Source organism: Vanessa cardui, chromosome 4, assembly GCF_905220365.1.
Source record: "Vanessa cardui chromosome 4, ilVanCard2.1, whole genome shotgun sequence".
Lineage (NCBI taxonomy): Eukaryota > Metazoa > Arthropoda > Insecta > Lepidoptera > Nymphalidae > Vanessa > Vanessa cardui.
In genome coordinates this window covers 7,908,983-7,929,537 of record NC_061126.1, presented here as the reverse complement: position 1 = coordinate 7,929,537, position 20,555 = coordinate 7,908,983, and the positions used below count along the sequence as shown (strand labels likewise).

General features: G+C 36.8%; 1 protein-coding gene across 1 annotated transcript in view; it reads left to right on the top strand.

Annotated features, from left to right (window-relative positions):
• Nucleotides 1-18,363, top strand: part of LOC124544207 (MAP kinase-activating death domain protein) — a 28,667-nt gene extending 10,304 nt beyond the window's left edge. The window contains exons 12-41 of the mRNA XM_047122670.1: nucleotides 287-497; nucleotides 971-1,129; nucleotides 1,213-1,423; nucleotides 1,726-1,827; nucleotides 1,905-1,999; nucleotides 2,442-2,630; nucleotides 3,002-3,154; nucleotides 3,698-3,832; nucleotides 3,937-3,990; nucleotides 4,608-4,808; nucleotides 4,894-5,068; nucleotides 5,320-5,498; nucleotides 5,600-5,758; nucleotides 5,850-6,117; nucleotides 6,190-6,317; nucleotides 7,270-7,389; nucleotides 7,868-8,015; nucleotides 8,206-8,543; nucleotides 8,809-8,950; nucleotides 9,414-9,541; nucleotides 10,163-10,288; nucleotides 10,570-10,611; nucleotides 11,580-11,588; nucleotides 13,571-13,643; nucleotides 13,732-13,778; nucleotides 14,432-14,590; nucleotides 14,978-15,216; nucleotides 15,801-15,912; nucleotides 16,089-16,183; nucleotides 16,496-18,363. Coding sequence (XP_046978626.1) covers nucleotides 287-497; nucleotides 971-1,129; nucleotides 1,213-1,423; nucleotides 1,726-1,827; nucleotides 1,905-1,999; nucleotides 2,442-2,630; nucleotides 3,002-3,154; nucleotides 3,698-3,832; nucleotides 3,937-3,990; nucleotides 4,608-4,808; nucleotides 4,894-5,068; nucleotides 5,320-5,498; nucleotides 5,600-5,758; nucleotides 5,850-6,117; nucleotides 6,190-6,317; nucleotides 7,270-7,389; nucleotides 7,868-8,015; nucleotides 8,206-8,543; nucleotides 8,809-8,950; nucleotides 9,414-9,541; nucleotides 10,163-10,288; nucleotides 10,570-10,611; nucleotides 11,580-11,588; nucleotides 13,571-13,643; nucleotides 13,732-13,778; nucleotides 14,432-14,590; nucleotides 14,978-15,216; nucleotides 15,801-15,912; nucleotides 16,089-16,183; nucleotides 16,496-16,652 — 4,354 coding nt within the window. The 3' untranslated portion in view covers nucleotides 16,653-18,363. The remainder of the gene's footprint in view (nucleotides 1-286; nucleotides 498-970; nucleotides 1,130-1,212; nucleotides 1,424-1,725; nucleotides 1,828-1,904; nucleotides 2,000-2,441; nucleotides 2,631-3,001; nucleotides 3,155-3,697; nucleotides 3,833-3,936; nucleotides 3,991-4,607; nucleotides 4,809-4,893; nucleotides 5,069-5,319; nucleotides 5,499-5,599; nucleotides 5,759-5,849; nucleotides 6,118-6,189; nucleotides 6,318-7,269; nucleotides 7,390-7,867; nucleotides 8,016-8,205; nucleotides 8,544-8,808; nucleotides 8,951-9,413; nucleotides 9,542-10,162; nucleotides 10,289-10,569; nucleotides 10,612-11,579; nucleotides 11,589-13,570; nucleotides 13,644-13,731; nucleotides 13,779-14,431; nucleotides 14,591-14,977; nucleotides 15,217-15,800; nucleotides 15,913-16,088; nucleotides 16,184-16,495) is intronic.
• The last annotated feature ends 2,192 nt before the right edge of the window (nucleotides 18,364-20,555 follow it).

The following is a 20,555-nucleotide window of genomic DNA, read 5'->3' as shown; positions in this document are numbered from 1 at the left end:
ACGTTACAACGAATTTAAAGCCATATGTATTGTAGATTTTCAATAATTGTCACATCATAGTAGGTATAATTACTGCTTCATTCCATTAAAATGGAAACTATAAGCCAGTTTAATAGAAATTACGTGGAATGCGATTTATAACGTCACGAATTCAGTAAAGTTTAATGCGTGCGCTGATTTTAGATGAATATAATAGTTTTACTTCATAATGCCTTTGATTTAACAATGAAACAACACATTAAACAATCCTAATGAGGAATGGTGAAAACGTTAACCCGTTGTTTAGAGTTCAGCCGGCGTCGTTCCGCGAAGGCTCGCACAGCACGCCCGAGAGCCGGCGGGTATCGGTTGGCAGCGCGCACACGCAACGCCTGTCGCTCGCGTCGCCCCATACGACACCTTCGCCTAATTCCCCGCAACTAGCGCCGCAGCCCTTCAACCCGCTCATATATGGGAACGACGTAGACTCCGTAGACATCGCTACCAGAGTTGCCATGGTATGTATTGTTTCGATGTCGTCAATTAAAATTATTCGAGTCGAGACGGCCCCGTGGTTAGAACGCGTGCATCTTAATCGATGATTGCGGGTTCAAACCCAGGCAAGCACCGCTGATTCATGTGCTTAATTTGTCTTTATAATTCATCTCGTACTCGGCGGTGAAGGAAAACATCGTGAGGAAACCTGCATGTGAGAAATTTCATAGAAATTCTGCCACATGTGTATTCCACCAACCCACATTGGAACAGCGTGGTGGAATATATTCCAAACCTTCTCCTCTAAGGGAGAGGAGGCCTTTAGCCCAGCAGTGGGAATTTACAGGCTGTTGTTACCAACTATAATTATAATCCGTTGACTTTTCTTAATTGTTTCAAGTTTTCAAATGGTTGCTAAACCTACTACATATATCACCAATTATCATTTTTTTAAAATGATCACACTGTACATTGACATGATGAACATATATTTCAGGTACGTTTTTTCAACTCGCAGAATATATTGGCTAACTTTATGGAACATACTCGTACACTACGACTATATCCGCGACCGGTTGTGGCCTTCCAAATAAACAGCTTCTTGAGATCAAGACCTCGCACCACTTCATTTTTGAACAAATTTGCCAGAACCCAAGTAAGTAAATAATTAATTATTTACATGTATACTTTAATTAGTTACTGATTTTATATATTTTATTCGTATTCTATTATTTGTAGGCTGTAGAATTCTTGGCGGAATGGTCACTGACACCGTGTAACGTGGCATTTCTTCGCGTACAAACTGGAGTGTTCGATCCTCGTCAAATCGGCGACAAACCGAAGTGGTTTGCGGATCAACTGCAACCAATCCGTTTTGCCGTATGGGACGACGGTAGCTCCCTTAATGGTGCATTGCGTCAATTACAGAGACAAGAAAATCAACCTACTGGTAGGACTATCAAATAACTTTGACCTCGAGTTGATTTCTTGTAGAAACAAAAACAAATATCCTAATGCAACCGCAATTTATATTAAAGATTACATTTTTGATACATTATTTATGGTAGCTTGTAAATAATTTGACGTTAAAATATAAGCTTTAATATATTTATCCTTTAACATCATAATACTCAAAACAAATTTAATTATCTACTTTTTATTGTTAACAATAATCACACACCCTATTAATCAAATTAGTGTTATTATATACTATATTACAGGCGATTAAATAAATAATCTTTTCCTTTTTAGACGAAAGTGGATCAGACTCAGAAGCGACAGAAAGTACCAGTTCCTCATATTCTTCTTTAAGTGATTTCGTTTCTGAAATGGCTTCTTCTGATTTATCACCAGGTAAATTTAGATCTTTTAATGCCAGTCATAATGAGTTATTATCAAATATTTTCACATGGTTTTTTTTTCTGTAACAGGAGGGAATGTTCATCAGCAACATGTAATTGGAGAAACATACAATGCGGTTGTACAAGTGCCAATGACGCTGTCATCTTCATTAGACCCTAAAACTGTGAGTTTCTTTTTATAACTGTTTACATTTAAAATAGCACTAGTAAAAGCTTTTTTATGGATTCACTCAGAAATTCACGAAGGTGGTAAAATATATAAATAATTAATAAGAGTATAACATAATATCTTTAAAGAAATATAGGTGCACTATTTTCATTTATTTGTTAAATAATGAAATAAAACGAGACATAATGCAATTTCTCTAAATTAGCATTTCGATTGTCTAAAATTAGTAATTTTTATTAATTTTATTAGTTGGCTTTGCAACTCGTTAGTTTTGATATCTGCTATTCTTTTATGACAATGTGATATTTGCTGAGTGGCCCTGATGGCCACTTTTTTGCAGTTACCGATTTAGCCATTCACGTCGACAAAAACGTCACGAAAAATGACATAAACTATTTAACTAAAACAGTATATTGATTTAAGTGTATTATACACAGGTTTACAGCCCTCCATCATCACTAATGTTCGGTGAGGTAGAAGAAGTACGTAAAGAAGGGCGCGAATCCACATCCCCGTCGCCATCCGCCTCCAGCTCCGAACACAGCGACCTCTCCGACGATGACGTGCCGGGTGTCATGGATCGGCCCGACGTTGTCGACACACACCCGCCGCCTGTGAAGAAGAGTGTAAATTAATACATTGAAATAAAACTAGTTTTAACGGATTTAAATCGCGTATATTCGCGGGTTGAGTCTACCCGTGACCACGAACGCTGTAAAGTGCTCGAAACGTCGGGATGATAAAAATAATTAATATACGGGATTTAAATCCGTTAAAACTAGTTTTATTTCGATGTGTAATAATCGCGAAAATCTAAGACAACATTAAATTAATACATCTTTGAAACTCTAGAAGCTAAATAACGCTCTTTATTTTTTGGTTTACGCAATCGTAACTTTATGTAGTTCTAAAATAAAAAATAAAATGTTTCGAACGTAATTTCTGAAATTATGAGAAAAAAAATTGCCTTTTGTATAACATTAACCATTTGATATAGGACACCGACAGCGGTAGCTTGGGGCGCGAGTCGGACTCCAACTCGACCACGACGCCCGCCACTATAGCCTCGCGTCGGCCACGCACGCCTGCGGAGCCCGACGCGCATTCCGCCGCGCACTCCGCTGCGCATGCGCACTCCGCAAGGACTAGGGTATACCTAGATTTTTTGATAATTACCCACGAAGGCGCGTCCCGCCACGTCAAAGTATCGACGTTCTTTATGTAATAAGATTGACGCTCATATTTACGAAATGACGTAGTGTGCATAAGTCGACTACATAAGAATAAAGGCAGCAAAAAATAGATTGTCATTAATGATATTACGATTTTAATATGTACAGGTAATAATGATTGAATAATACTTCGTTACGAGCTAAATCGAAATAAGAATGAGAATAATCCTATCAATTTAAAGTTTGGTTCGACTCTACCAATAGTGATTACTCAAAAAGCGAGCAATTTCTTACGAAAACTTACTCATCATACTTGGTGGTATTTCAATTGCAAAAAAAAATATATTATGTTCAAAACTAAACAACAGCAAGCACAGTATTCATCATTCCACACCATTTTCCACCAATGAGTCAATGGCCAGGTTACTTATAAATGAAATAATGTTTGTTGAATTAGATTACACAGCTTTGTTAATAAATATTAAAAAAAATAAAAGTTAATGTTAACATATTTATCGTAGAGTTCGAATGCCGGAGTTTCAAGACAAGCATCACAGACTTCACTATTGGAACAGTTCGCAGCACAGGCGAAGGAGTTGGTGCGGGAGACCACGCGCCAAGGCAGTCAAGAGGGCTTACTAGCCCATATGGACAAGGTTTGAGAAAAACTATTATTATAATATTTAATACACAACGATATTTAAATAAAAGCATACTACTTACACGTCTTAATTTATCTTATTATAATCATAACACGAAGAAAGGAAAAGTAGCGCAAGGAGAAGAAAAAAAAATGTTCGCGCCTTTCGACAAGGTATCCATTATAGTGCGGCAAATGCAGTACAAATTAGATAGTTTTACGCTGTGACCATTAACTACTTCAATAATGCGTCGTAAAACTCCACCATGCCTTGGGATTATTCATTATACTTACCACAACAAATTATATTAAATCAAGTCGTTTAGTAAAGTAGCTATTTTTAATATTGTAGTATAACACATTTTGCACAATCGATTTACTATATACATATAACAAAATAGCACTCATCGCTCACAAAACATTCACAAAAAGGGTAAATAGTTACATTTAGTCGTGTGCACATAGGCTTTGTAAGATTTTCACTCGTGTGTGCATAAAAGCAAGTAGCTGGCAATTATTAGCGTGCCATCACTCATAATTTACAAGTACAGTAAAATGTATTCTAGTTACTACTGGCTAATTGTATTATTGCTAATGAAACATTTAATTTATTGTGACTTATTTTTATAATATTTAATGTGTGTCATGTCATATATATACATGAAAATACATCATGGATTGTCATTGTAAAATAAAAATTTTAACTGTAAGAGAAAATGCCAAAGAATCCCAATTGTGATGACCGTTTAATAAGTATCTTAACTTTTAATTTTGAAATGTTAATATTATAGCTAACATTGCACGCTAAAAAGGCGGCTGAAGAAGCATCAAAGAGTGTTCAAGAAGCTTCCAAGTCCGCGTTGGAAGCGAGCAAAACCGCAACTGCTGTAAGCAAGAATACATTTGAAGATCTAACTTACGTGGGCAAATCAACTTTTGGAGATTTCACAAAGAGTGCCAAGGAAGTGGCTGCGAAAAAGGGCTTGCTGAAAGTTAGTAATTGCTATTATACTTTGACTTAGGCTATGTACATTCATAAGTATAAAAATATATAAACTATTTTTATAACTCAAACAGGGCGAAAGTCAAGAGGGGCCTCTTCCACCAAACGCAAGACGCGATTCGACAGCGTTACAGACGACAAACCTACTCGCTACCACTCATCGAGATTTCTTTTCTAACATCAGCTCTGACTTAAACGGCCTTGCGGCTTCCACCTCTAGCATGTTCAGCGACTTCTTCGGTTCGAAAGGTATGTTTTCAATAGCTAATTATAAAAAAAAATATCTATTGATTTTATTGAACAAGATTTAGCGTATATACGTATGGCAAGGTGATCGACGGAGAACAAAAGGTTTCTGATGATAGTTGAGATGTTGGATGTATGCGGAATATTCCGAGGAATGGATTGGATTTTCCTATACTGTGACGTAAAACTAACATTGTCGCAATTTAAACTCTCTAGTAAATATTTACATGTTAAGCCGTGACGTGTGCCAGCAGGTAAGCAGCCGAAAGAACCAGAGGGCGCCCCGCTGTCCGCTACGTTTGGCCCATTCTCGCAAGGCGCACGCGGCTTGGTGCAGCGCTCGCCACTCATTCGCCACGCCGCGCCCACGCCCGTAGCACCGCAGCCCACCACGCGCTCCGCCAACAGCGAAAATCAGGCATTCCTCAACGATGTCAGTTTACACATTATAAATAATATCTTGTGACGTAATTTTTTAAACTTTTGCGAAGAAATAAACGCAATTGAAAAGTACACAATAACATTTTCTTACAGTTAGTACAACACGTTCTGGAAGGTGAAGGCGTCGGATGGCTAAAACTTAATCGTTTGAAAAAGCTGATGGAAGACGAATCTTATAGAAATATGGTACTGAGTAAGCTGAATAAAAATTTCAACAGAAAGACGACCCCTACTGACAAAGTAGACGATGTGGTAACTGTCAAACTCGTATTACCTGATATGAAGAATATTATACGACTCTATGTTATTTTTATGACTAACGTAATCACTATTCATTTTGCAGTTTATCAGCAAAGCTGTTTGGAAGGGTATGTTGAAAGTACTCCAAGCCGTTATCCATGGTCTAGAACACACATACTCAAACTTTGGTCTCGGTGGAATGGCTTCAGTTTTCCAACTAGCGGAAATGGCACATACGCATTACTGGAGTAAGGAAGTTGCTGGCTTAGAACACGGAGGAATGGCAGGATCTGCACTTTCAGAACACTACGGAAGGCACGATATTGAAACTCCTTCATCTACGCCTTCTTCCAGAAAAAGTTCACAATCAGGTAAAACATAACATCAACGCCTGACATAAAAACTCCACCCCAAATATACTAACGAAAATGAATATTTTGTAGATGTACCGGTCGTTAACTACCCAGAAATGGATTCTAACGATTCTCAGAGCACAACGGAAATGTTTAAGGATATGTTGAATCAGAAGAGAAACCAACTTTTTAGCAAGTTAACATCATTTGATTCCGATGTAAGTGACTTTTAATATCTTTGAAAAATTATCAATGTTGTTAATTGTTACTTTGTTGCATGGTGTATATAAGATCGCATTCAAACAGTGGCGTAGCTAGGTGAGGAAGGGCCCCGGTGCATAGAAAAAGAATCGGGCCCTCATCTTTTCCATCCTTTTTAACTAATAATTACTCTTTAAAATTATATATACCAAATAAAAAATCACGGTATTTTCTAGCTTCCGAAGCTTAAGGTTTAGTTTAGAGGGCCCCCTGAACTCCGGAGCCATAGTGCACTGCACCACCTGGCCCTACGATAGCTACGCCACTGCATTCAAAAGTATATAATGGAAGAATTGGTGCTCTATTTGTGTCTATATATGTACAAAATAATAAATGGTATGCATGTTACTAAAATTAGCTTTTGTTTGTATTCAAATTATATTGTATTAAAAAAAAACTATAAAAAACTTCGTGTCAGTATTTCGTATATAATGCAAATAATGAGCGTGCTTAGCTAATAATGTTGCTATATGTTAATGGAGTATTTAATTTATACTTTGGTAAGATATACATATTTATATAGGTACATATTTTTTTTCATTTTGATAATTACAAAAAAAAAATATTATGGAGCTTTATTTAATATTATTTTAAAATCTTAACTTACTTTAGATTTTTTTTTTATAATAAGTGGATATTGAATTCGGTTTGCGTTACATTTGATATTGTAATATATGTTAATTTTAACTACGAATATATTGAGATATAAGTATTTCTGTTAGTCTCCTTCCTCCATCGTGCATTTTGATGTGCATTCAAGTAGTATGTTTATATTTTGTACCTTAGCTTACCCTTAATGTTATAAATAATCCTGATATAACCCCGATGAGTATGTATAGTGCGTGTAGTAGTCATTTAGCGGCTAGGGCGAGGCCGGCACGGTGTAAGGGTGAGGTGTGCTTGTCGCAGGCGGCGACGTCGGAGTGCTCGCAGGACAGCGGCTCCATCACCACCAACCGCGCCACGCTCGTCGACCACCGCGCCTCCTTTAAGTCCAATCTATCTGACACCGACGTCATGTTCCTCAATGTAAGTCCCCACTGGCTTGGTGTATGCTTCGCCGTCGTGTTGTCTGCATTAATAAAATTTGTAAGAATGTTATGGAAAATATATAAACAAAACGTAAATAAAGCTGTGCACACAAGCGCATCGACTGATTATGTCATTCTATAATGCACACTCCATGATTGTGTCAGTAGATATATGCATGGTTCTTATTTATGTTAGGTATCTAGTTTAATTGTTTCCCTTGTAAGTCTTATGTGTTTTGTATAGATTTGGTATGAATCTACATTGTTTCTTTTTTTAATTTTTTTTGTGATAACGACAAACCATATCCGAATGATAAAACGAGATTTTATAATTATATTACATTGATTGAAATGTGCTGAAAATAGAGTTTTGTCAGTGCAGCCGGGCTGTTGTGCTGTAATCTTGGAATAGATCTTTTTCATAATGGCACAAAATATGATAGAACTTATGTCACAGATTTCATTGCATTCGGCAGGTTAATCGCGCCACTGCCAAAGGTCGTACAGCGAGCGTCTATTCAGCCAAGTCGACGCTAAGCGGCCGGCCGATGGCAGGAGTGCCTACAACCTCGCCGATCACGTCCCCTGAGACGGCCCGTACTTATCTCTTTCAAGGACTTATTGGTAATATTTAGTTTAAATTGTTATGATAACTCCATAATTACAATAACACTGTCAGTATATTATTTAATATGCCTATGCCTATGTTTTCAAAACAATTATACATATATCTCACGAACAGATTACTTTAATTGCTATTTTTTTTGTTATTTAACCTTTACCTAAATAGTGAGATTTTTAATTCATATTTTAGGCAAAGAACGATCAAATTTATGGGACCAAATGCAATTTTGGGAAGATGCATTTCTTGATGCTGTTAGTCAAGAGCGTGATATGATTGGTATGGATCAAGGAGCCAATGAAATGATGGAACGTTACAAATGTTTGAGTGAAACAGAGAGGAAGCGTCTCGAGCACGAAGAAGATAGACTACTGTCCACTGCTTTGTATAACTTGACAGCAGCAATGGTATTGTTTGGAGTAGAGGCAGATATAGTTCGAAATAAAGTGCGACGACTTTTGGCTAAAAGTCATATCGGACTTGTTTACAGCCAAGAGGTCAATCATCTTTTAGACGTCGTACATAATTTGGTACGTTAACCCAATTAAACTACTTTCAAAAAATAGAAATGAATCATTAAGTCAAATTTAAAAAAATAATCGCGTATTTAATCATTTTTAATGCATTTGCAATTGCATATTAACAATAATACTTGCATTATAGTCCTTTCCGAACATTGAAACCTTGAGAGATATATTATAAATATCAATAGGAATTACGCTTACGTTTGTTCAAACAATTCTGACACATCACAAAGAGTTACTTGAATGATCACAAGAGCCGGTTCGGTTGCAGCACGGGAACGACATAACGCTGAAGGCTTTGGGCTCGCGGCAAGTGCGGCGCGCTACCTTCACCGTGCACGAGGCCGACGCGGCCGGCGCGCTGCGTTTCCTAGAGGTGCGCCACGACGGGCTCGTACTGCGCACTACACACGGTATACATACGATACTATTGTATTCTGGTTATTTTGATCTAGTTTTCACTGAGTCTGAGTGAGAGTATTTTTTGACTGAGAGTATTACTTACTGAGTCGAGATGGCCCAGTGGTTAGAACGCGTGCATCTTAACCGATGATTGCGGGTTCAAACCCAGGCAAGCACCGCTGATTCATGTGCTTAATTTGTCTTTATAATTCATCTCGTGCTCAGCGGTGAAGGAAAACATCGTGAGGAAACCTGCATGTGACAAATTTCATAGAAATTCTACCACATGTGTATTCCACCAACCCGCATTGGAACAGCGTGGTGGAATATGTTCCAAACCTTCTCCTCAAGGGGAGAAGAGGCCTTTAGCCCAGCAGTGGGAATTTACAGGCTGTTGTTGTTGTTGTTGTTTCAATTACTATCAGAGTACAAACGACATTTGGCGAAACAATTTTGATTTCTAGTATTCTCTAGGAACTATCGTCGAGAGGTGGTGGTACGAGCGTCTCGTGAACATGACGTATAGTCCCAAAATACGCGTTTTGTGCCTTTGGAGGAAAAATGGTGGTCAGACGCAGTTACACAAATATTACACTAAAAAGGTATTTCTTACATGTCTCGAGATTTCTATATTATTTAGTCAATGTTTGATAAAGCATTAGAATTGGGATTTCTATCACATTCATGTAAGAGCTACGGCTATTTTATTAATTGTCAAGAATTACTTCCTAACAATACAAGACACGACAAACTTTTTTTTACGTTGGATAATCTCAAGATTATATTGCAATATAACAAAATGTAACAACCTGTTTAAAAATAGAGTTCGTGCGCAAGAAGTTGACTCGTCTTCAATCGTCAGTCGAACGCTTATCGTGGTAAAAAAGCACGTAATATAGGATTTAAATTAAAACGTACATCTGATAAAAACGAAAACATCAGCGCGCCAATAAGACGACTGGTACATATTCTAACGCCCTACAATATTGAGTAGTGTTGTGTTCTGTACCTTTATTATCATTTTTCAATAATAAAGTAGATTTATACCGTAAATACAAAATATTTATTTAAAAATTAGAATAAAATCGATCGATAAAGTCTTTAAATCTATAAAATAATATCTCCAAGATAAATGAAGCCGGCCGAAGTTGGGCCGAAAGTTGTAAACGACATATTGATATCTGAACTAATCTGAATCTGACTCGGAATGATGTGCTCCGCAGTGCAAAGCGTTGTACTACTGCATCAAAGAGGCGATGGAGAAGAGTGGGCGGCGGCAGGACGCAGCCGAGCTGGGCGGGGAGTTTCCCGTGCAGGACTGCGCTACCGGGGAGGGTGGACTCATACAGGTTACGCATGCGCCGCCGTTAACACTAATGTGCTGATCCCAAATCCTTCCTGCCTCAGCCTCAAATCTAGTCCTGGATAAGAATATAATCATGGGTCAAAATAATATTCTACAAATCACAAGATACAGTCTTTGTCTACATTCGGAGTATTGCGCACAAATCCTGAGGAATTGTCTGGACATTACACAATAGACTCGAGCGACAATATACCCACTTATATTATTTACTTGATGAGATAGAAAAATATTTGATCTTGTAATGTTTTTTCTTTTAACTTTAAGGTGTGCATGGAGGGCGTTGGTCTCCTGTTCCATCACAGCAAGGTTGGTTACCAATTTTAAAGCTAATATTTTTTTGTCGGCTTTAGTTTATGTTTATAAAATAATGATAAACCAAAATCTGAATATTTAGTTTAGAATTGAAATGACTTCAGTTTTGGTACTATCATTACGTGTTAGTACAGGTAAGATAAAAGTCAATGTTCATGCTTTATTTTGGGAAATGTCTCAATACAAATGATGCAAATAGAATGTCGTTCAAGCGATTGTGCGACAATCTATAAGAACGGGACGGCGTCCCTCGCTAAACGAAGCTTACCGTCTGAGTATTGTGCCGGTGACGTTAGTGCATTGCATTATAATAACTTACCTCCGTACTCAAGAGTCTCGACATTCACGGAGACATTGATGTCGTATAAATGAGGACTTCAGTATTTTATCTTTTTAGCTGTATTGCAAACATTACATCATACGATTCGCTTAATCGACGCTCCCTAGCAAATTGATTCTGTCTGTATTTTATATATTTTAATGACTTAACAAAATGACCTAGCAAGGACCACTCAAATTTTCCTATTTCGATTTTTTATTACTTATTTTATATGTGTACTAACGATACAATCACACTGTGCTGATCATGTTCTCCTATATTTATTTTTATTTTATTTAACAGCGGTTTAATTTTATTCAAGTTTACATTTATAAATTCAATACAGCTTATGTTGATCGAATATCGTGTTTTACCCTTTTTATCTATTACTAATTCGATGTAATAGTTAGTTATACTTTATTAAGTTCTAAGGTTGTCCATTCGAGTTACGTATCTAGTCCATATATATTCACATATGATTCGTGCATGTGCTACTGGCCCGCCAGCCGGCGAGGCGGCTCGCCGCTCCGCTAGGAACTTTTGAGATGGTCCTTGACACGCGCTCGGCCGCCCTCAACTAATATCTTCTTTTTGTCTGTTCTACCCTTTCCGGACCCGCCGAACCCGCGCCGCTGCGCTGAAGGATTTCGAGGTACTCAGTGGTTCATAACCTAGTAATGGCAGACTGACGATGATCGACGCGATCTTTGCGACCTCGCGCTCGTGTCGTGGTCGCCGACGCGTGCACGTTAGCGTTGATCGTTCGAGGTCGTAGGGCTTTACTTGTAGTTTGAGGCTTACCGATTGTTTTAGCCGTTGTTAGCGTTGTTTTAGTTCTCCCGAGTGCGGCGAGCGCCCGCGCGCGCGTTCGTGCATGCACATAGACGCCCTTTGTTTATTTGTTCATTACCGCACCCGATAGCTTGCATTCGTATCACGGATCGTCCGGCGAGCGGTTTCGATCTCTCACTCGCACCACGTGCTGAGAATAATCGGTCCCCTACACCCGAACCCGAGCGAGCGTCACACGAGACAAAGCTTACCGACGCTAACACGAGGTCAGTCGTAGAGCATTTGCCATCTCACAAGTTCTGGCGCGCCACCGCCCGCCTCCCTATCCGTCACGCCACCCGTCACGCCACCCGTCACGCCACCCGTCACGCCACCCGTCACGCCACCCGCCTCGTCACTCGCCTCGTCAAATCCCCGCCTTAGCAAAGCTTCCTTCGCCAGCAGCACGATCCTCATATCTCTACATACCTTGTTCCAATCTCACCTTTGCAAGCCTTGTTAATACTAATGTCACGTTAATTTTATTCGCCGTCCAAGTGTAATCCTCAGTTTTTACAAACATTTATGACGAGGAATTTGCAATGAGTGAAATTACCAAACATTATCGATCCACTAGATATGTCGCATGGCTGGCATGCATGCATTCCTTTTATAGGGACATGAATGTTTTCAATTTATAAAACCAATAATGACATTTATATATATATATATATATATAAATATATACAACATTTAACAATATATAGCTTGTAAAATATATGATTGATGTGTGCTCAGTAGTTTTAATATATCATATAAGTAGTAGCTTTGCATGTTCTAATTGATTTCATGTACTTTATACATATGTGCCTGCTTCTACATTAAAACTCAACATTGAAAAAATACAATTCACTAGTACGTAGTACATATGACCCAAGAAATATATCAAAATTGAATGTATACGCAAGAAAGATAGTACATAGCTGTAGATTTAGATAATGTTAAGGCTTACGTGTTTTATATATCTATCAGAAAATGTCGTCGATAATATTGTTAGTTGCGTTTCGATCATAATACAAAGAAACATCACAATTTACTTGACTAGGTAAGTTTCAGTATTCGAGTTATTGATCTAGGTATATTTGACGATGAAATCCTCGACAATTATCGAATGATGTGTCTGGTGTATGTATTTAATTGAGAGGTGTAGAGTAATTGGTCAAAAAAAGTCTCGTTTCGTTTTTTGTAGAGCGAATTGACTAAAAAATAAATCAAGCAAGAGACATGTAAGAAAGATGAAAAGCTGACTAAATTTTATTAGATTGACACGGTTTATTTCCCTAAGATTGAGAACCACTACTCTAAGGCTGTTGAATATGCAAAATATGAAATTAAAAATATGAAATTTCAATATCAAGTGCTATGTTGTTTGTAATATGATAAAGATGTTTTGCGAAATTACTTCAAAATGATACATTTGATCCATATATATAGATATAAATAACTTTGTAACAAATTGCCTTTGGATTTATTATATTCGCATTAACTTGCTGTTTACTTAAACATAGACAAACATCGAATGAGAGCACTTTTTCACTTAACCGTAGTGTCTTAGCGACGTAAAGGGCTTAACACGCTTTTTGAGGTGCACTAAAGGGAATCTATCATAGGTAGATCTGCCAGAGTGCGTTTTTAGTAAATTTTCGATACTCCGCTCTAATACTTCTTTATGGTACTACTTAGTTTACTGCAAACGCAATCTGCCAAGTCCTGTATTCCTGAGGGAAATCGAGGCTGCGTAGCCGCATAGTATGTACGTACCGCGATACATTTTGTGCTATATTCTTAAAATCTATTTTACAGTTCTTTGTGCGACTCGATCACATACGAAAATGCTTCACACAGAACGGCGGTATCTTCGTTTTAGAAGAATTTAGTAAGTGCAAAATTGGTCTCCGCTCTAAGAAATCTTAATTATAGAATTAATGATTCAAAGGTAATCTTACTAAATTGTCTTTCGGCAGATCCCAAAACGAGACAGATAATACAGAGGAAATACAAATCGATAATGGTAAGGTATCAACCACGCTTGTTCAGCCATCGCCTCATCTCCTTTCATTTTTTATTTAGTTCATGGTTCCTTGTTTTATGTTGTAGGCAGAGAAAGTAGTGCTTGATCTCCATCGTTTCTTCTCGATATGGCTTACTCGGTACTATCTCGTTGTCGAGGTCAATGGAAATCAACCGAATTATGCACCTTACGTTTCATAACTCACTCTGATGTATGTACACGTCTTGTTTTTATTTTTACCTACTATTTTTATCGCTTTTTCGTCTATTCTCGCCTTTACCTCTCTTTTTCAGACGTATGGATAAAAGAGTTTCGTTTCCGCTTTCTTTTAAACTTAATTATGTTTTATTGTCTTTATCATACATTATATATTTTATAAAAAAAAGTTGTATAAAGGTACATATTTTATAATTTTGTACTGTACATACATTTTATATGTATTTATGTATATTTTTTAAGATATTATAATAAATGCACCGCAATCGCTCTCACTGTCGAGTACCCGTTCTAAATTTGAAATATAATAAGTAGAGTTAGAAAAGCTTGTCCTTTTTATATAATTTTACTATCCCACGCCGTTTCTTATTAAAACCTCTTTTCCGTAACCTTATAACAATACAGCTCTAGAGATATAACTGTGGCCACTATAACAGGCGGATCAGATATGTTACGCGGTGCTGTGCGTGTTCTCATACTTCGCGGCGGGACACGAACAGAAGAAGGCAATTTTGGAGCAGGCCGCGCGCATACAGCCGACCGCTGCCGGCAACATCGAAGTGCCCGTCACCACGCGGACGCAGTCTAGTCCACAAGTTTGTAGCTTAAAATTTCAAATTGCTTTGCAACTATGCTATCAATATTATCGATCGGTATAATGTTCACTTAAAGATACTCTAATCTTGTAACAGTTCATTTCATAACGGAATATGAAAGATTGGCAGTGTTCATGCAATACTCGTGTGACAATGTGTTTGGCTAAAGTCTCGTCAAAAGTCTATTATAGGCAATTACTGTATGCAACTCCTGCATTTATTCAACAGCAGTTTTCTCTTTATCCGTTTACGTAACCCTGTCATGAAGTGCCTTTTTAGATAGCGCAGTCATTGTACAGTGACTATACTGTGTACAGTCTAGCAGAGATGAGCTATTATGACAGCGTGCATATGATTGATTAAAAATTAATACATTATTTAATTTAGATGGACCGGCAAACCTCGGACATTCGTGTTGGGGAAGTTCCTGAAAGACGGCTACCACCAGATAGGCAGCCGCGGGTCCTGCCCGATAAGCCGAGAGTGCTGCCAGAACAACCAAAACAACCTGATGGGGGTGGAGTTGAGAAGAGAGGACGTGAAAGTGCAGAGGGAGGGTCTAATGTCATTAGTGACAAGAGGGAGAGTCCGGAGAAGACGGAGAATACGCGTCCAATGGCGCACAGGTCCTGTTCAAGTTTATCGTCTTCGTTTGTTTCGTTTTTAGATATTTGGAAATAAATTAATAAAAGATTATGAATCCGAATGGTATGGAGACCATGGAGACTACCCCTTAATCAAGATATTTTTTTATAGAAATAAGTAGTTATTTATCATAAGAAGTCGATTGTTTGTGTTTGATTTTGCGTATTCATTCTGCAATTTGGATTCAAATTGCAGCAGAGATGGCTTCGATTTGACAAAGTTTAACAATAGGTATAGTCGAACCAGATCAAATGTAGTATACTCCAAAGTCTTCACTATCCACAATGTAGTGGAATTTCCTCCATATTGTTATCACTAAACTATTGTCTTTTTAGCAAATAATTACAATAAAACTAAACAAAGACACTAAAATTATGAAAAAAAGTTTTAGTATTTTTTGCCAATGGTCACATTCCTAAGGCAAACTTTCTCCTCTGACTGAAAGAAGGTATTTAAACAACAGTCAGTCATTTATAAGCCGTTACTTATATACCTAGTGTCAAATCCGAATATCGAAAACTCAGTTTCGGTAATATTTATACGATCAAGTAAACCATATTTACAGGACGGAGAGTTTGCCGCCGCGCCGCCCGCCGCCCCCCGCGCCCCCGCAGACCGCCCGACTGGCGCGTGCGCATTCGCAGGCCAGTCCACCGCGCCCTCTCGACCCACCTACGGTACCAGCCACAGTAGCTAAGACAATACCACGCCACTAAAAATAATAATTTACAATTCTATAACGTACACAACATAAAATTAAGTTTACGAATATTGTATTAAGAACACGTTTTAAGTCGATTCAGTCGGCATCTCTATAATTTGAAAATAAAATCAATTCAATAACTCGACGCAGATCCCGCCGCGACCGGGAGGGGCGCGCACGGGCCCGCCGCCGGCCCTGCCGCCACGCCAGCAGTCCGCCGCTGCCGATATCTGTACTAGTCCTAGGTATTCAAAGATAGCTTATTTATAAAAGTTATTAATTTCGGGATTTTTTCCATGTTTTTTATTTTTGTTCGGTGGAGCTCGATATTTCGACATTGTCTACGAATGTCTTGTTCACGAGACTTCACGAGAGTTCTGTTCTGTGCGAACAAAAATAAAAAACATGGTAAATATCCCGAAATTAATAACTTAATAAAAATAACCATGTTAATTTAAAATCCTATATAGCTTATTTATATATTCAATAATTAAAAAACAACTCCCTAAGAGGTAGAAGTAGGTATGTACATATGAGCAAGTACATTTCACCTGCAGAGATTCCGCATCGTCGAGTCCCGTACGTCGCGGCACGCTGTCGCGTCAGAGCTCGGCGACGTTCGCGCCGACCAATCCTTTCACAGCGCCGCGACACACCGAGTTCGTCATCCCGCAGCGCAACAACTCGCGCCGCCCGTCCGCTGATAGAAACTGAACATCCTAGTGTTCGTCCTCAAGCTGTTTTTGAACCCTTTTACGTTCTCTATTTAGAAAAAGAAACGTTTTTTTTATTTAGGAAGTGATTTCATCTTTTTTTTCGGCGACTATATTAATATTGTGAATTACGTACACAGAATTGGCTTTCAATACATTATTAAGATTACGATATTCAAAACAATCATCATTAATAATTCCCCCACTTATAATTTACTAAAATATAAGAGCCCTGTGTTGTATTCAATAAATCAGAACAATTGATTGTTTCAAATATCTAAATTAAAACAAAGGAGAAGAATAGCATTACATTACACCCACCCATTTGAAAATTTGTATCAACCGCAGTTATTTATATATAACGTAGATAAATACCACGAGGGTATCTAAATGTATAAAATATAGGGGTGTAACTTCGTTAGTACCGACTATGCTGTCACAATTTAAATTTAGTTTGTTGTGTCCAGCTCAACTGGCACACGTAAATGTATCCAACAAATCGTGCTATTTGAACAAAGCTTTTTCGCTCCAATTTTCATGAAAGTTATACTGTATTTATATTTTATTCCGTACACCAGCTTTACTTACTTACATCAGACTAGGTCTTCGCACGAAAATCGCTATTTAACGAGCTGAAAGCACATAAACTGAAGTGGCGTTATTTATCTCTATATATAAATATCTGTAGACATTGCCGCTAACCGATATAGTTAACGTTTCCATTTTTTTTCTTATTATAAAACTAACATAAACCGTGTCACATGAACTTAATAAAATGATCCCTTTTCTTAGGGATAAGGTCACTAAGGACTAGGAGTTAAAACATTAAAACCCGACAATAACATAGATGTTATTCATAAAGAAACTACTACACCTGGTCATCAATTCCTTGCACATGCACTTCATTTTTGCAACAAATATTGTTACAAATTATTAATATAATAATTACCTATACATAGTTCCTATTTCAATGAAAATATCGCACGCTTATCGTGATCACAATTACTATATTTATTAAACGTGCGATATTTCAAATGTGTCGTTTAATCAAGCCCTTTTTGTAAATCATGTATTGTCATAAAAAGCTTGACTTCTGTTATCAATAATAGTTATATTATGACATGCAAATATAATATTTATTTAATTGTATTAACATTACATAATAATGAAAATTACATACAGCTCAACCCGCACCAATAGTAAATAATATCGGTGATAAATAAATATAGGGTCTAGTGGTGTTGCCAGTAGGAAAAAATATTTAAAATAATTGACAAGTTATATTTTCATAGAGAAGAAAGATGTTTATAAAAATAATAAAAATTCAGTTTGTAGAAATAGTGTCTTAATTGTACTTAACCTATATTGTTATTAGTTTATGCAAATAAAATTAGTAATTAATATAAGTTTCTTTAAAAACGTTAAAGTTTCATTATATAATTGAGGATATTTTAATGTTAGCATTGGCAGTATTTTGTTAACCGGTTCAAATGGAGGTTTGTTCTTTATAGACACATGAATGTAACCTAGTACGAACGGAGGAATGTACCAAAAGCCTTTAATTATTGCGCTTCCTGCTCTGTTGCTGCATTCAATATAAGAGCAACATCAGGACTCTTTTGCCAAGCGTGATAAAGCATTAATAAGAAATGAAATCCAGGGTTTTCAGAGTTTAATAATTGAATTCAATAAACAATAGTGTTTACTTATGACTTCATTGTTTAATTTACCCATTTCCATTTTCCTTAAAAATATGTATGTATGAATCCCTTAAGTACTAAGTATTTATCATTGGTTATTAATAAAATAAACAGATTATTAACTTAGATATTTTTTCTATAATATAAAATTAAATGCTTTATATTTTTGATGGATTTTTTTTCATATTAATATGAAGACTACTGAACTATAATCGAGTGGAAACCTAAAAAAGTGGGGAATGGAATAACATCGTATAGCATTTAGGAGGCCAGTATGCTTGAGCGATTCGCTTGAAATCTAGCTTAATGGTCATTCTGTCGCGAAGCAGCAGTTTTGTCTGTTAATACGCGCATTCCATTAGTGAAGAATGATCTCCATTATTGGAGGTTAACTGCAGATGGATAGATGACTAGTTTGTGAACACACAATGAAAACCTTAGTGGTGCAGGACCGGGTGATGGAGGCTGCAGAGAAGCTTAAATTGATTTTGCAGCAGTTACTGTAGACTGAAGCGTTAGTTTCTCCCATCGAAAGATATTTCCCTTTATACTAGTCGAAGCCCTGATGGAGATAAAAAGCGTTTGAAGAAGCGAGAAAACCTACATGAACTGATGTTGGGACTGTAAGTGTTTTAACACGGTTTGTGAAGTCATGATCTATCAATTCAAATTTAATTCAGTTAAATAATGAGGCCGCATTACGGAGCTCCAAATTTGAAGCGAGATAATTATATTGCCTTAAGTTCTGTGAAAACAAAAAAAGGGTACATTTTGTTCGCATCTTCCTTCACTCGATTCTCGATATGTAGACGTAGACATGAGGTAGAAATCAGCAAATAAAACAGTATATTAAATCTTCGGTCGCTTTGGAAAACGATTTCAATATTTCTCTTTTCTTTGCCATCGTTTTATTATTCCAAAGAACAAAACTCTCGTCTTCTAAGTTATCACTAGTTTCATTTAATTTAATCATTACATTATTCTGAAAGTCAAAAGTATATTTATAATTGTTAATAATATTTTTTTATGGTAATTTTGCATAAAAATACTTTGGGTTAGGTTTCAGGGTTAGCTCTATAAATATTTTGTCTGGTACTCCACAGTCACGTACGGTTGATTATATTTCATCGTCATTTTATTTAAATTAATTTTATAGTAGGTACGACATACTCTTACGCTATATATATGCTATTTGCTCCGTTCGTCGTTTAACTTTTCTTCGTTTTCGATATTTCTGAAACCATAAACAAATCAAAATTACACGATTTTGTCGCATAAACGTTTGATACCAAAGCAATACAAACACAATATCAACAACCCACAGGCACGTAATATTAACAACGTGTAATTACCAGGAATTATTATAGATACTGGCAAAACAACGATAAAGTAAAAATAACACATAGTGCGTTTTTGGATTGATCATTTAAATCTAAATATTTTTATTTTGACGCTTAACTTAAAAGCAAGATAATAGACGCGAAAGAATAATAGAATAATAGCGATGAATTGAAAGCCAGTGTTATCATTAAATAACGCCGAAATGAGAAGAAACAGTATCACGTAAGTAATACAAAGATAATACATGATACGTCACATTGAATCAATAAAGAAAATAAGAAATTCTGTATAAACGAACTGAACTACAATAGCAAAATTTTAAAAATATTTAAATTTCTATTTCACACGATCGTCGACAGATATACTGCGCGAAAACAGGTAACGGGTGCGTGTATGTTTGGCAAGTCTATACTTGCCAAACATCGTACCTTGGAAAGAATTAAGAATGGCCCAGAATTCTGCGCATAAGAAATAGTACTAAAGATCACAATTATTAAGAAAGTAATATAATCACCACGTTTACAAAATGTGTCAATCCTATGCTCAAGAGGAATGGGTTTGAAGACAATATACAAATCCATTGTATATTATATGAAGTGTTTTAAAATAGTCATATGCCGTGAATTTGTAGGACACAAATTAATTATTATATAACTATAAAATGGCGTTGATAACAGGTTTTAATTCATATACAGCGACATGGAATCGAGGAAATCATAACCTTACACTAACGTAGAAACTATCATGAAAATACCATGAGATTTAAAATCAATGTCCAGCGCCTTAAAATTATAAAGCAAAATATACCTCTGCATTATGCTGCAGTATTTTGCATATGGCTCAATGATCAATAAAACACATAA